Here is a 14,814-nt window from a genome sequence, read left to right as displayed (position 1 = left end):
GAGCTGAATGCAGAGCAATGGTGGCTTCCTGTCCCACCACCCCTGAACTGTAGTGGTTTATGGCTAGTTCTCTCTGCATAGAGTTAGAACTCCTCCAGGGGATGCTGGTGACTGGAAAAAGACTATGCGCTCTCTCTGGCCAGCTCTTCTCTACTTCAGGGAGAAGACCTGGATGTCCCAAAGCCTCTGTTTTTTCCATAGCAGGGGGAAACATCGACAGGCACCAGAGAGAAGAGGAGCCGTGCTCCATTAATGATCCAGCACAGTCAGATTACCCAGGCCATGATCTGGTCCTTAGTATAAAAATGTAAGAGTACCTACACCCTGAATACCTTCCTAGCTCTAGAACCAGAACTAGTTAAATTACTGACAGTGGCAATAGGACTTTGCTGCTGACCACCATCAGAAAGGAATTGTTCCGATTCTATCATTCTTTTGAAACAGGAGACACTACCTGTTCTACTGCCTGTTTGGGAAAGGTTTGGATAAATTGAGTGGCTTTCACAGTGTGTTTGAAATTCGCTTGATTCAGGATCTGAGGAGGAGATTCCAGGAAGTGTCCTAGAAGCAACAATTTCCTTACTCTCCTTGAACCCATATACTTATGTTTTTATGCTCTGGTGCACATTTTCTATACAAAAACAACATCATAATAGTTGAAAAGTTGAAAACTGCTTTTGCATTTTAATGTGTAAGTTAGTAATACTGTTTAAATCTGAAAGGAAAAGGAATCCTTTTCCAGAGCACGTTTGTAAGTGCCAGTAGTATGCAGCTTTTCCTGCAGAGATTACAGGAGGAGACTGTGCAGTGTAGAAGGCAGCAGTAGCAAGCAAATAACATGTATTTCTGCACTGAGATTTTTTTAGGTCGTTTTTACCTTATGTCACTGTTCTGGAATGGTTGCTATTAAACTTACATTATAAAATAGGAGTAAATAGTATGTTCATGTTCATTGGTACAGAGTAATTTGAACTGCTGCCATAGTTACAGCCACCATATGATCCACCAGTTTATGCAAGGAGACAATGACTCATTGCAACCGAAATAAAAGCTGTCCCAGGCAGAGTTTCTCCTCTTGATCCATAGTTATTGATGCAAAGATGCAACTTAGTAATAGCATGTGGCACTATCTTAAGCAGATCTGCATGATGTTGGTGAAATACATTTTGAAAACTACATCGCAAATTTCTGTGTTCATTGCTTCCTTTTTATTCTTAGGGAAATGTTCTAGTTTAAAAGAAGGGTTTTTTTGATTGCTAATCCTCTCAACTAGGTTCTGGGTATTCGCGAGAATAGGTGCCCCATTTTGACTTTGCAGAGGAAACAGGTGAAAAACAGTCGCAGTTTGTCCTTGTCAACAAATACAAATCTGAATGCAGATGCAGCTGAGACTCTACAGAGTAAGATGACACTGGAGTCTGATTTCTTGCTCTCAATGTGTGGCCATGAGGAAGAATAGCATGAAAAAAAGCCAGAAAACGTTTATATCCCTTAGTCCTAGATCAGTGTAATTTTGGTTGGATCCTTGTGCAAGGCACCTAGACTAGCCGAGGTCACAAGAGCACCCAAAGTCAAGGAGCAGGTTGGAATTATGAAGTGACCCAAAGCGGAATCAAACGTGTGACCTGAGACTGCTGTTCTCCTTCCCTAAGGGCTTGCCCCAGGCAGTGAATGGATTGGGATGGTATTACCACAATTTTAAAAGAGACTACAGAAAAGCAGCCAAACACTGGTTAATTGCTGAAGAAATGGGAAATCCAGATGCATCATACAACCTCGGTGTCCTTTATTTAGATGGGATTTACCCTGGAGTACCTGGTAGAAATCAAGTGAGTAAATATTTATAGTACTCTTTTTTACATTAGGGCCCAGTTTAGAAGTTTTTACTTTGCTCTTGAGACTGCTGTGTTCACTCTGAGTTGGATTTTGATACCTTTTATCACAAAGAAGGGTGTTACTGGGGAATTCAGTCAGATTGCTTAGAGAGAGAGATGTTACTCAGATCTCAGTCATACTTATGTGCGTGTGTTTGTGTTCCTTTAATTTAGAAATAAAGCAGGTGCAGGTTTAGCTTTCTTGCAGTCACACCAGCCAGGATAGTGTGTGCTCTCACATGGTGTGATCCTTTGGGTTTCTCCCAGTTTTAGTTTGGAAAGTATAAGGATGCTTTCCATAACAGATGAAAGCAGCAGAACCTTGTCCCTGATCTCGTGAACAGCTGTGCTGCATTCACATAGCTTCTGTGAACCTCAGAAATGCAGTGAAAGACCTTCAAGCCAGACTTGCAAATGTAACTATTTAATACAGTCCTGGTAGACTGCAGTATTTTGGTTTGTCTTTCTGTGACACAGCCCATTTATTACCTTTTCTCATTGACATGTGCAAAATTAATTTTCCCCTAAGAGGCAGGGTCTATTTTGGTTATATTTCTTTTAATTAACTGGGTAGTTTACGACTGACAGCACGAACATAGTGAGATAGGCTGTAATAAATGCAAGCGGACCTTATGCTTGGAGCTAAAAGATGTTTCCAGTGTAACCTGTGTGTTCTGAGGTCTGGATATTCTCCAAACAGTGAGCATTTCTGCTGCCAACAGCAGCAGTGTTCTCCAACATGTGCATTTGGCAAACACATTTTCCTTCCCTGGGGACCAAAATACACATTTCAGAGTGGACTGATTGTAAGTGTACACCTGAAAGTGCCCAGATTTCATTATTCACCAGAGCCATGGGTTAGAAGTACTTTGTTATGGTTGTGCTGGGTACTCTGAAGTCCGTGTTCGCTCACAGAAAACAAGTATCGATGGTTAAAAATTCCTGAAATAAATTATTTCAGGCTGTATGCTGCTTTGGTTTACACTACAGCTTACTGTTTCTGAGGGTAAAACATGGAGAGTCACACAGCCCTCCTGCTTCTGCGGCTCTGGCCCTGCCCACTCAGCCTGTGTTATCTCTTATAAACCAGTTTCAGCAGCTTGAGCACTGTGGCTGTGCACTGCTGGACATACTGAGCGTTGCTGCTTCTCCCCAGCCTTCACTTGGGCATCGCCAGTGCAAAAGTCCCGCTCTGTGTCTCTTGTCAGGATCCCTTATTAATCTCCCTACTAGTGAATAACTAATTTTACTTTTGTCAGTGTACACAAGACTTGAATGCTACCAGGTGTTAGTTACACATTTAGACACTTTTCTATTTGACATTCCATATATTACCAGAATTGATGTTTTTAAAATCCTTTTTCCAGCCCAAACTATTAAAAAGTTAGAAGAAAGGAATTCATTTCACCTAATATATTAAAAGTAGTTAAACTGGTTTGCCCTCATTAGCCGATTGCCTCTTTTAATTCATTTAATGAAATGAGTCCCAGGAAATGAAACTCTATAAACATTAATAATGCAGAGTTGCTAATTGTGTCTTGTTTCCTCCCAGACAGTTGCTGCACGCTATTTCTATAAAGCTGCCCAAGGAGGACATATAGAAGGGACTCTACGATGCTCTCTGTACTACATCACAGGAAATATGGAAGACTTCCCTAGAGATCCAGAAAAAGCTGTAATGTAAGGAATGAAACCATTTGTTAAAGGAAAATATATTTCTGGTGGGGTTATTCTGATTATTGGTGATTTTTAAGTCCATAATCTAAGTATCTTGTACTTCATGGTGCTTACCTCCTCAACAAAAGGTTCTTCTGCAGTGAAGTTTTATCCACATGAATATGTGTATTATTTAAATGACAAATAGATTTTGAGAGATGCTGAGTACTTTTTAGTACTTTTTTTTTCTGGAACAACTCGGAGAGATTGTATTGAACAACACTGAGAGGTTGTATCTAACAAAGCTATGCTTATTTGATTTTCAAGAAATATCAGGCTCCTGATGTAGTAAAACTGGTGTTTGACATCAAGAAAAAAGCAGATAATTAGTTGTCGTACTTATTAAATTATGTTTGTTTTCTTAAAAAAAAAAAAAAAAGGAAAAAAAAAGAAAGTAATTTTGCCCAGAAAAACCATAAGATTTCTCTGCTCAGGGAGGTAAACGGACATGAATGTTCTCATTCAGTCAACAGTTACAAGACTGATACATCAATTACTGTGAAATCCCACAGTTTGTCTTATGGAAGAAGTCAGAAGGTGATCCCATATGCTTTTGTGTCATTTGAGTCGGTGTGAGTTGGGATAACATACTGGAGCGCAGCTGTTCATTTTTTATTGTTTATTCTTGTCCACAGCTGGGCAAAACACATTGCAGAGAAGAACGGCTACTTAGGTCATGTCATCAGAAAAGCTCTCAATGCTTATCTGGAACTTTCATGGTATGTTCGTTTTGTTCTCTTCAAGTTCATTTTCTATTTTTCACTTACTTTCTAGCATGATGAAATAATTAACATTGGGTCATCACCTCAAAAAAACACAAATAGCAGCACCACTGAAATCAGTAGCAAAACACCCATTGACATAAAGGGAAGGAGGAGTTGACCCAAAGCATAATTCAACAGTTCTGATAGAATCAAGTGAAAAAGAGGGAGTTTGTAGAGTGAAATAGTGTTGTATCTGCTGTCTGTGATTTTCATCCCGTAAAACTGTAGCATGTAATGTGCACTGGATTAGCCAGAGGAACACCTTTCACATTTAATATTCCCTCTGTTCTAAAACCCATACTTTGTTTTTTCTCTTCTTTATAATTTCATGTAATGAAAACTCAGGCTGCTAGATTAGATTTGTTCTTTTTTTTGTGTGTGTATGGTTACTACTATTTTTTCTGTAAAGTATAACAGAGGGCTACAATATCCAGTGAGCCAACCAAGAGGTTTCAAAATAGCCTCCAGGTTAATGCTCCATTTTTACAGCGACCTGTAGGCATGAGTATCAGATACTGTATGTGCAAGCATCAGTGTCATACATGATTAAGGCAATGGCTCGTTTAAGCCTGCAGCCTCCCCCTGCTAGTACTTAATTAGTGCTTCAGGTTTAGGAGATCTACAAGAAACTGTCAGTGGACTGTTCTGGAGTAACCTATTCCTAGAAGTTTCTTTTTGTGCGGTCTGTCACAGGCATTTCTCCTGAGGCTTGACCTGACTTTTCAACCCTGAAAAACTCTCAGTTAGTATTTTTGTGGCATGTTCTGATGTACAAGCCTGCGACTCTACCCGGCTCACTCTGCGTACAGTCGTTTGAAAGTCCTGTGCACGTGACAGGTAGAGGATTAAGAACCTGGAAGGTCTGGTCTCAACAACTAGGAGGAAAAATCTACTGGAGTCCTACTTGAGATGCCAGTGGCTGGGAGTGTATGGGTAGTTACTTATAAATACTGGTCCTAGTCATCTCTGGTTTTAGGAGTATGTTCAGGTTGAGATCTTTGCTTCCGAGTATTTTTTTTCATGTATCTTGCACAGGTGTAAGTTGTTAACACTGCCAAGCAGACTAAGTAATATGCGTTCCTCAGTCGTTGCTATTAGCAGCCACGTGTTCTACACCCCTGCTAGTCATGGTAGTTTGATCTTCAGAGACTTACTTAGAGGCCTTAAATATAGTTTCTTTTCTGAATTGTCCTTTGAGACTTAAGGATCAGAAGAGCTAACTTCCCAGATTAGGTATCCTGAATGCCTTCTGTGGTGCCAGGTCTCCATTGTCCCAGATGTTTTTACAGGGCAAGTACAGGAAGAATTTGTGATCTTGCAGAAGCAGTTGGGAAACAGGAGGTTACACCTGCTAATTCTGTAAGGGCAACTGCTTTCACAAGTTCATTTAAAGTTTCTTTGCTTAAGCACCTACTCGTGAAGTCAAATGTGTATTTAGCCATATTTGCTTCCAGTTAAACAAACCATTGAACCCTGAAAATGGTTTAAGCTTAGTGTTGTGGAGAAAATCACTGGAAGCATGACCCTTTAACAGGAAGCTTTAGTAGGAAAAAAGTACACCAAGTGTATTTTTAATGTTGTAATTTTAAAACCAAACACATGATTTTAAACACTTCCTCTTAATTCTGAATGCTTAGTCTTCATAATATTGAGTAGATGAGTGGCAGAGAACATGAAAGAGGTGCTCTCCTCTGGAATCGTGACCAGTGCTGTACCACTGTACTGCGATACTGAATTGCTATACTGCTATTTGCTAACGCAAAATCTATTACTTGCTTTACATTCAGTGAGGTGAATAGAGTCCATAGAGGGACTGAGACTGTTATTTTATTCACACGTTCAGATATAATGAGAGATAATTCCTGTTCCAAAGAGCCCATAGTCTAAAAAGACAAGACAAACAAGTCAGAAATAAAAGGGTAAAGCATACCAAAGAAGTACTCAGATGAATGTTTGACAAATATATACACAGCTAAGCTAATTACGGATTTTTTTTAAGTGGAGGAGGTTAGGGTCTTTTAAGAATGTTTTAGCTGAAACATTTAAATAGATAATTTGGTTTAATATCAATTCAAGTTTATCATCAATCTTCCACTTAGAGTAAATGCACGCTGGAGCCAATCTAGTTTCAGTACAAGAAAGAAAACGCTGCAGGTTCTTGAGATCAGGCATGGCTTGTTACACCACGCATGGCCAGTAGATGTAGCTGTTTCATGTGTTTGCCAACCTCTTGCTTTTAAACCTTGTACCAAAAATTTAGTCTTAACGTGATTTTGTCAATTTAATGTGGGGTTTTTTTAACTGTAACTAAAATGCATCTTATTTTTGTTAGTTTTTTCACTAATTTATTTTATGTAACGTTAGGCATGAAGCTCTGCTGTATTACATTTTAGCAGCTGAAACTGGAATTGAAGTGTCACAGTCAAATTTAGCACACATCTGTGAAGAAAGACCAGTAAGTAAATGTATTCACAACTCTTTATCCTAAAAGGAACACTTGTTGTTAATACTGTGATCTTAATCTCTTAACTGTGATATGAACAGATCAACTATTTTCTTTCCAGGACCTAGCAAGGAAATACCTAGCAACTGATTGTGTTTGGAGATACTACAATTTCTCTGTTTCTCAAGTCAATGCCCCGTCATTTGGTACGTATAGAGAATTCTTTCTGAATTTTAGCTTTACGGTTTTTTTTAAATTTCAAAAGCTACATTTGTTACAGCTTCCTTGGGAGTGCAAGTTAAGGGAAGAGTAATCCCTGCTTGTCATACATTTCCTTTTTAGTGTTTTGACAGGAATATCAGAAGGGAAAAAATGTATTCTAAGTGTTGTGTTTCAGCACAGCTTTTCTCACAATGTCCTTTTTATGGCATAAAATAGATAAAAGTTGAATAAAATAAAATAAAAAAGTTCAGCCCTGAGAAAGGGCAAGATATTTAGGAGCCTGAGCAATTGACTCAAGGTTTAAGAAAAAAAAAGTAGTAGACTTTAGGAGCTCATGCTGTTCAGTTTATCAAAGAGAAAATCCAAAAGCAAATATACTTCCATATCATAATTGAGTCATGAGAAACTAATGAAGGCTAAAGGATTCCTTATCTAATTTACTACGAATTTTTCTGTTAGGGTACAGAGTGTATCAACATTGGCACAGCTTACCTTAGGGAACTAAAGGATTCTCTGTTTAAAAAAAAATGTTTATTCCTCCACCCTTAAATTTTACTACATCTATGACTTTAGTGACTAAGTCATTTTGGTGCCTTTGAAAGAGTTATTCAGTATTTGAAAATGTTGATCTGATTGTCTCACAAAAAGTTTTTAAGTGCTTTGTGGAAAAGTGAAGTGTAAAAATCATTCAAGCTATTCATTTAAATACGCAGCAGCATGGAAGCTGAATACCACATTGATGCAGCCTGAAGACACAGGAGCTGAGAAACCTTGTTAGCTTTCGTGAGGAGTTTGTAGATGCCTTAGCAAGGTGCAGTTTGGTTGACCCTTTGGCAGATCTACTGGTACAATGTTATGTTAGAGAAGCTTCTGAAGGTCAGACTCGTGGGGTGAGACTGTGATTCCGTTCAAGTAAAGGAGAGAAGACTTGCTGAGTTCAACCGGGGAAGGATTTTATTACTTTATTTCTTCCTCACATGAGTATTTACCTCAGACCCCTCTCTGCAGTAGTGGAGGATCAAATCCCCAGTGTAGGGCCTGGGACGGAGAGTCTAACCCTGGCAGCAGAGATTTCCAGGGCTATGTTATCAATGCAACACAAGGTGACCTCAAGGCAGGAGAGCTCTCCAGGCCGGGCTGGAATGACAGAGTTGGAATGGTTGAGGGGAACTCTCTTCTTGATGATTCACTACAGCATTCATGGCCTTCCACTCTGCATCTGTGCCAGCCTGTCTACGTAGTCTTTCTGCCTTTGCTGTTGGGTCAGTGACCGACTTGCTTCCTGGAAGAGCTCTCCTATAGTTCACCGTAAAAACAGGTGAAATTTCTTGGTAGCTGCCGTAGATGCACAAGGCAAGGTGTAGAAGTGTTCTAAACCATTTGGGAAAAGCTTAGATCAGCTAAGAGTAGACACAGTCATGGGAGTTCTTAAACTCTTTAGCATAGATTAGTGCAATGTCATGCTTGCTCCTGTCTGGGTCAATGCCCACTCTGTTGGCGCATATCATTACTGTGCAATATCACAGAAAGATATTTGTAAAATATTTGCTGGGCATTGCTTCCTTCTAGACCAGGAAAATTCTATACCTACCATTGTCCTGGGTTGGGTTGGATTTGAAACTAATGAAATTTTCATCAGCAAAGTTCTGTAACTTCTGGGGTGGGTTCAGCCGCCATAGTGACAGGTACAGAAAAAAGGCTTAGACGGCATGGTTTTAGCTCTCTTCAAGCTAGTAGGGGTAACCTGAATAACGGGGCTACAGCTTGCCCAAAGACACATTCGGCAAGTGAAGAAAGAAGGCAGTGTAAAGTCTCAAAGACTCAGTTTTTGTAAAAGTAGCAATATCATTGACTAAATTAGTTAAAGAGAAACCATGAGAAATTTCATCCAGGATAAATATTTTCAGTGGGCAAGCTGATGGAAAGTAGCTACAGAGGCAACCTGAGAGAAAGATACTTTTTTTTTTTTAATACTATGCTTTAAATAGAGTTACTATTAACATCTTTATCACATTAATAGTTGGTTAATTCTATTTCTGCAAATACTCTAAATGATCTACTACTGGTTTCTTCCACAGCTTATTTGAAGATGGGTGATTTCTACTACTATGGTTACCAGAACCAGTCTAAAGACCTGGAGCTGTCGATGCGGATGTACGCACAAGCTGCATTAGAGGGAGATTCGCAGGTGGGTCTGCAGTTGTAATGTGTTTATAAAACATCAGAGTTTAGAAAAATCTGAGGATTTCTCCGAGACTGGTTATTCTGCTTGCCTACAGCTGCACTGAAGAAACCCGCTAGAATAAGTTACAATTATTTCAAAATACCTTGTGAATCAGTAGTTGCTGTTTTGTGATAATAGAAGGTAAACCTAGCATAGATGGCCAGTCCTAGAATCGGGCTGTTTTGAAAGCTAAAGGTGAATGGCCTAATTCAGTGCTACCTTACCATGGCACAATTGAGTCAGTTGTGACCTTGGTAGTTTTGCTACTGCAAGGGGAAGAATTAGTAGACTGCTGTGTTGTATTCCAGTCCTATCCTCTGCTATTTTAGGATATAAACAAAAAGACTGGCCCATTTCCCTTGATATATTGAGTGAATTCTATGGTGAATTTTGTTCCCTCTGCCAACAACTTCATCAAAGTGCTTTATAATTAAAAGATACACTGTATCCCATTACCAAAGACATGCAGTATTTCAACACAGAGTTTACTGCCCTCAGACCCTCCTGAAGTGTCCTGGGTGCAAATTCTGTTCTCCCTCTCCCTATGACAATGTCCCCAGACAGTATCTTGTGTGTGAATTTATTAGAGGTAGCATAGTTGGGTTCTGTTTTGAGGATACTGGGACAAAACTTTACTGCTAAACTAGCAAAGGAAAGAAGAGATGCATGAACAGTTATTTTAAAGTCTGAAAGCCAAACTGATGGGGAATCCTGTAATCCGTCTCATGTGTGTTCATCTTCATAGCTCTGAAGAGACATAGGGATGCCTAAGACTTGTCCAAGCAGGCAAAACTAGGATTAAGGACTTAAATTGTCTGGACGAAATTTCTGCTCTCAATTACACCGTTCAGATTGCTGTTGATCTGTGAGCTAGGTGGAGGAGAATTAAACAGTAACAGAACAGGAATCCATTTCTGCTTTCAGTCTGTATTTCCCTAGTAGGTAAAAGATTACAATTTGATATGGTGGCTGTGTTTAAAGAGCAACTAAAAATGAGAAAGCTGAGATCTTTTTTCAGATGGTTTCCCAACAAATGAAAGCTAACTCTTTGGCATTTTCAGTATTTACCTGGGTATATCGTTAGGAGAGAAGGTTCTCACAGTTATTCAGTGAAGATCACGTCGTATTAAATTATCTGTCTTTTAGAAATTATACTTATTTAGATACTTGATGCTTACAGTAGACCTTAAATATAGATATGAAAATGTAATAGTTAAAAAGCATGTATGTTTTTTCATTGTTAGGGTTTCTTTAATTTGGCCCTTGTCATGGAAGAGGGCAACTCCATACCTTCCTACATTCTGGATCACCTGGAAATTGATCAGGCATTGCATTCTAGTAATACCTCACTTCTTCAGGAACTTTATTACAGGTGGGTCTTTTTCCCCATAATCAGCATCTTCTGTTTTTCCACGTGAGTAGCATTTACTCTGTAGAACAGCAACTCCTGTAATTTATTAACTTTGTTCACTTGTATGATTTAAGGCAGGTTAAGGTCAACATGGTTGAAATGCTTAAATGACCTAAATATATTTCAGTTTATGCCTGTTAAAGAGACCTGATTATATTACCTGAAATAGCCGGGACTGGATTTAATGATCCAGGAGGTCTTTTCCAATTTGATGTACTTAAGTTCCTAAGTTAGGCACAGTCTGAAACAATATTTTAATGATAAATATGGTGTAATTTAATACAGAATGTGAAAGTATGTAACTGCATTAATAGCAGTCCTTCCTATTTATCCCACAAAGATGTTCCAGCCTGGGACAGATGTGTGGCACAAAGTAATAGATATGTGAGAAGGTTACAGGTCTGCTGCCTGAACTGCCTGTGCCAGTACTGTTCATGCACAAATCACCTAGAGACCTCGGGTTCTGGTACAGAATTTAGGTTTCCTTTACCTGCGTAAAGCAACACATATTGGAAAGCACAGTTGGAGTGAGAAGCTTAGACAATATTGGGTGGATTTGTGGAATTGCCTTTCAGATATTTAAAGGACAAGGAGCTACTGCTTAATACATGAGGCTGTGAACCAAGAATGAGTGGTTTATCTTCTGTTTTGCTACCGAGTGTTGTGTGATCCAACAAAAGTGGAGAGGATACGAACATTAAAACCTCATTTGTTGATTCACCAGCAATCGGCTGAAATTGTTCTTCACTGCACTTAGCCTGAACTTCACTTATCTCCACTCCATATGAAATTACTAGTCAGATAAGTAGGGCTTCTGGACCAGCTGGTCTGTCTGGGATTGTAAGCTTGAGCCTGAATTCTGCCTTCAGTTGGGCTGAATCCACTTGCTTTACAGAGTTGACAGTGCTGCAGGGTTTTCCCTTTATCATATACTTTTGTCCAGAAGGGCATGTAATTTTTTACAATATATATAAAATATATAGAATTTAATATAGCAGTTATATAACTTATATATAATTTTAAATATAAAAATTATATGTATATACACAACCCCCCTACCCCACTCACCCCTCCCTCCTCAGCTTGGTAGAAAAGACTCAATTGTAGCTTAAAATTGGTGCCTGTGATTTAGCTGTCTAAACTCCCCTAGTAGTTGAAGTTCTAACTGATGGAACTGAGAAAGCTGCTCAGCTCACCCCACAACAGACACCTCATAACTGGTCAGCTAAAGCACTTTCCAAGCTCTGATGGCATTGTGTAGTACTCCATTGTCTCTAAAGGGGGTTTAGGCACCAGCGTCCTGAATAGGCATCTAAATTTTGGACATCTAATCTTAAATCCAGCCCTACTGCTGTTGACTCACATTAGTTAGAACAAAGCATCTTATGTACAACTTCGTACTATGACTGCTTAGCAAGGGTAGGCTGGATGCTTAGACCTGTTGTTGACTGATAAGAAAATGAAAAATATACTCCTAGGGTAAGGTATTCTATGCTAAATGAAGCTAATCTGGTATTTCTATGAATTTTTACTTCACCATCTGTGACATAGTAATTATAATATCTGCTTGTGTTTTCTGGGTTACTGAGGTTTGCTGCAAAGCCACTTTAGATTCCGAGGCAACAAGTGCCGCAAAATTGTAGATGAGGCCTAATTAGTTGTTTTCATCTTCTTGTTGTAGGTGCTGGAATAATAGTAACCAAGAATCAATTAGTCCATGCTCATTAGCATTGCTTTATTTTTACATGAGAGTGTTCTGGAACAATACTTTACAATCTACTCTGGTATGTATTGCTCCTTTGGTACATGCATAGTTCATTTGAAGCACTACCGTGGTTTTACCCTGCTCTAATTACATTTTTAAACTTACTGTCACAGATCTACTTCATGGGAACCTTTCTTTTATCGATTCTGGTTGCATGTGCGGTACAGTATTTTCAGTCTTTATCTGGTAAGTATTTGTCATAGTAAAACCAAAGAAAGAGGAGTGATCTTTTTATTTCACTAAAAACTTCAAAAATAAAAGCAGGAATTCTAGATTTGTTAGAGGTACCTCTGAATAGCAACTTACTTGACACACAAGTCGTTTTTTGATCATTGAAAAGGGGTGGTGAAGCGAGGCAAGTTTAAACCTGTTCATTTCTGGAGAATTTCCCTTGATAAAGGAGATTCTTAATGAAAACATTAACTGCAGGAGAACATGACTGGAAATAAGAGATTATTTCCCATCTCTCAACATTCAGTATTGTTAGAGTAATTACGTGACTTTGATTTCATATGTTGTTTCCACAATACACGATGAGACTGTGTTCCTTGTTTCATATGACTGGATCCATTCAGATACAAGGTGGGAGAAAAAATTGAGGTTCAGAGAGCTGGTACATTGGAGTAACTTAGGAGGAGAGGAGGCAGTTCGGCCTCTTCAGACTGGTAACAGAATGAGTAAATACATTCAATCAGCACTTGCAGACTCCCCCTGTCCTAAACTAGAAAGGTTTGCTGGATGTCCTGTGTTCTCTGATGGGACAGAGAATATTGAGGGACAGAAAACCAAATGCCAGACTTCAGTCTCGTAATACTCCCATTATTTTCTTACCATATTGAGAGAGATATCAGAGACAAAACTAGATTGCGCAGGAAAGTGGGGAAAAAAGCCCTACCGTCACCTGCAAAAATAATGAGTCATCATTTAAAAAGCATTGCCAGCTTCAACCAAGTGTTTCATTTCAAATTGGAAGGCAGGATCTTGATCAGGAAGTTGTGAAATGAATATTACTAGTTGTGAAAAGAATTTCTTCCAATCAATACATTTTCTTGTGCTGTGGTTTAACCCTAGTGGGCAGGTTAAGCCTGTGTTGGAAAATACTGTTTTCAGACATATTTCTGTAATAAAAGACAGAAAAAAAATTACTTTCCGCATTGACAACCTGTACCTATAGGGATTAGTATTTAAAAAAAAAAAAACAAAACACCATTAAATATAAAAAGATTATTTGAATTTTATAATTCCTAGATAGCATTTAAGACATGTAGCTGTGAATAATATGCTGACTACGGAAATAATTCTGAAACCTTGCTTTCTTTTCTTACTAGCTATAATTTGTGTAATTTGGGAATCATACCACATATGTACAAAGTATATAGTTACAGACATTCTTCTATCAATATTTCCTAACCTTTGAGTGTTATTCTTTATATGTGATTATATCCACATAATATTTAAATATTGATGAATAGACTTCCTAGACACAGCAGGGTCTTTTTTAATAATTTCTTTTGATGTTTTTCTGAAGCCCATAATTCTCTTGGAACAAGATCAGAACCATCATCAGATGAACCTTCTTCCTCAGAGACTAGCAACGAGGATGCCACCAGACTAGTACAGCAAGATGAATCTACTTTTTCAAACAATTTAGCACAGCAGGACTCAAACCCTCAGAATCCTCCTGTTACAAGCTGAAGTGTAGTTTTCTTAAGGTTCATGTCCCATTGGGAAGGTTGGATATGAACAAGTACAAATCTAAGAACTGGTAACCAACTCTATTAGTGGCATTAATAATGCAGTCCAACAACCAAAATTGTAGGGAATTCACTGATCTTATTTCTCTACTCTAGAGGAAAAAAATCCCTGTAATTTATTTTGTGCTCCAGACAAAATAATGCAGATTATCTGACTATACACAACACATGATCATACTGTATTTCATTGAAGGACTAGAAGAAAACAGGCAAAGTCTTTGCCTAATTCAAGAATGAGCAAACCTCCCACCAGTTTTGATGAAGAAGTTTTACTCGCATATCTAATATCTTAAGCAAACCTCCCACCAGTTTTGATGAAGTTTTACTCGCGTATCTAATATCTTGTTAAATTGCCTTTACTGCATTTGAGCTTATTTTACCCATGAAGTTACCAGAGTTTTCCAAGTTGGAACCACGGAGATTAGATAAGAGTGAAACCCAGCCACCAGCACTTTCCAAGGTCCATGACACACCAGCCAGGACATCAGTACATGCAGTGATAATAATTACTTTTTTTGCATTTTATATTCCACCCTGATTCTTTTGTGGAAAAAGTGTTTTGTTTTGAAAGAAAAACACCAGGAAGATTTGCAGTATGATCATAATGTGGTAGTTCTGCTGGCAAACCCTTCGTCAAAGTT

At 38.6% G+C, this 14,814-nt stretch overlaps 1 protein-coding gene across 1 annotated transcript in view; it reads left to right on the top strand.

The window, feature by feature from the left end:
* SEL1L3 (sel-1 suppressor of lin-12-like 3 (C. elegans)) overlaps positions 1–14,268 on the top strand; it is a 31,552-nt gene extending 17,284 nt beyond the window's left edge. The window contains exons 14-23 of the mRNA XM_009887651.1: positions 1,653–1,829; positions 3,427–3,554; positions 4,226–4,309; positions 6,719–6,809; positions 6,919–7,003; positions 9,098–9,207; positions 10,488–10,615; positions 12,336–12,438; positions 12,533–12,605; positions 13,948–14,268. Of these exons, the coding sequence (XP_009885953.1) occupies positions 1,653–1,829; positions 3,427–3,554; positions 4,226–4,309; positions 6,719–6,809; positions 6,919–7,003; positions 9,098–9,207; positions 10,488–10,615; positions 12,336–12,438; positions 12,533–12,605; positions 13,948–14,114 (1,146 nt within the window). The 3' untranslated portion in view covers positions 14,115–14,268. The remainder of the gene's footprint in view (positions 1–1,652; positions 1,830–3,426; positions 3,555–4,225; positions 4,310–6,718; positions 6,810–6,918; positions 7,004–9,097; positions 9,208–10,487; positions 10,616–12,335; positions 12,439–12,532; positions 12,606–13,947) is intronic.
* Positions 14,269–14,814: the final 546 nt, after the last annotated feature.

The sequence above is a fragment of the Charadrius vociferus genome, unplaced genomic scaffold (assembly GCF_000708025.1).
Source record: "Charadrius vociferus isolate BGI_N301 unplaced genomic scaffold, ASM70802v2 scaffold306, whole genome shotgun sequence".
Classification (NCBI taxonomy): Eukaryota; Metazoa; Chordata; class Aves; order Charadriiformes; family Charadriidae; genus Charadrius; species Charadrius vociferus.
This window is presented reverse-complemented; position numbering and strand designations above follow the sequence as displayed.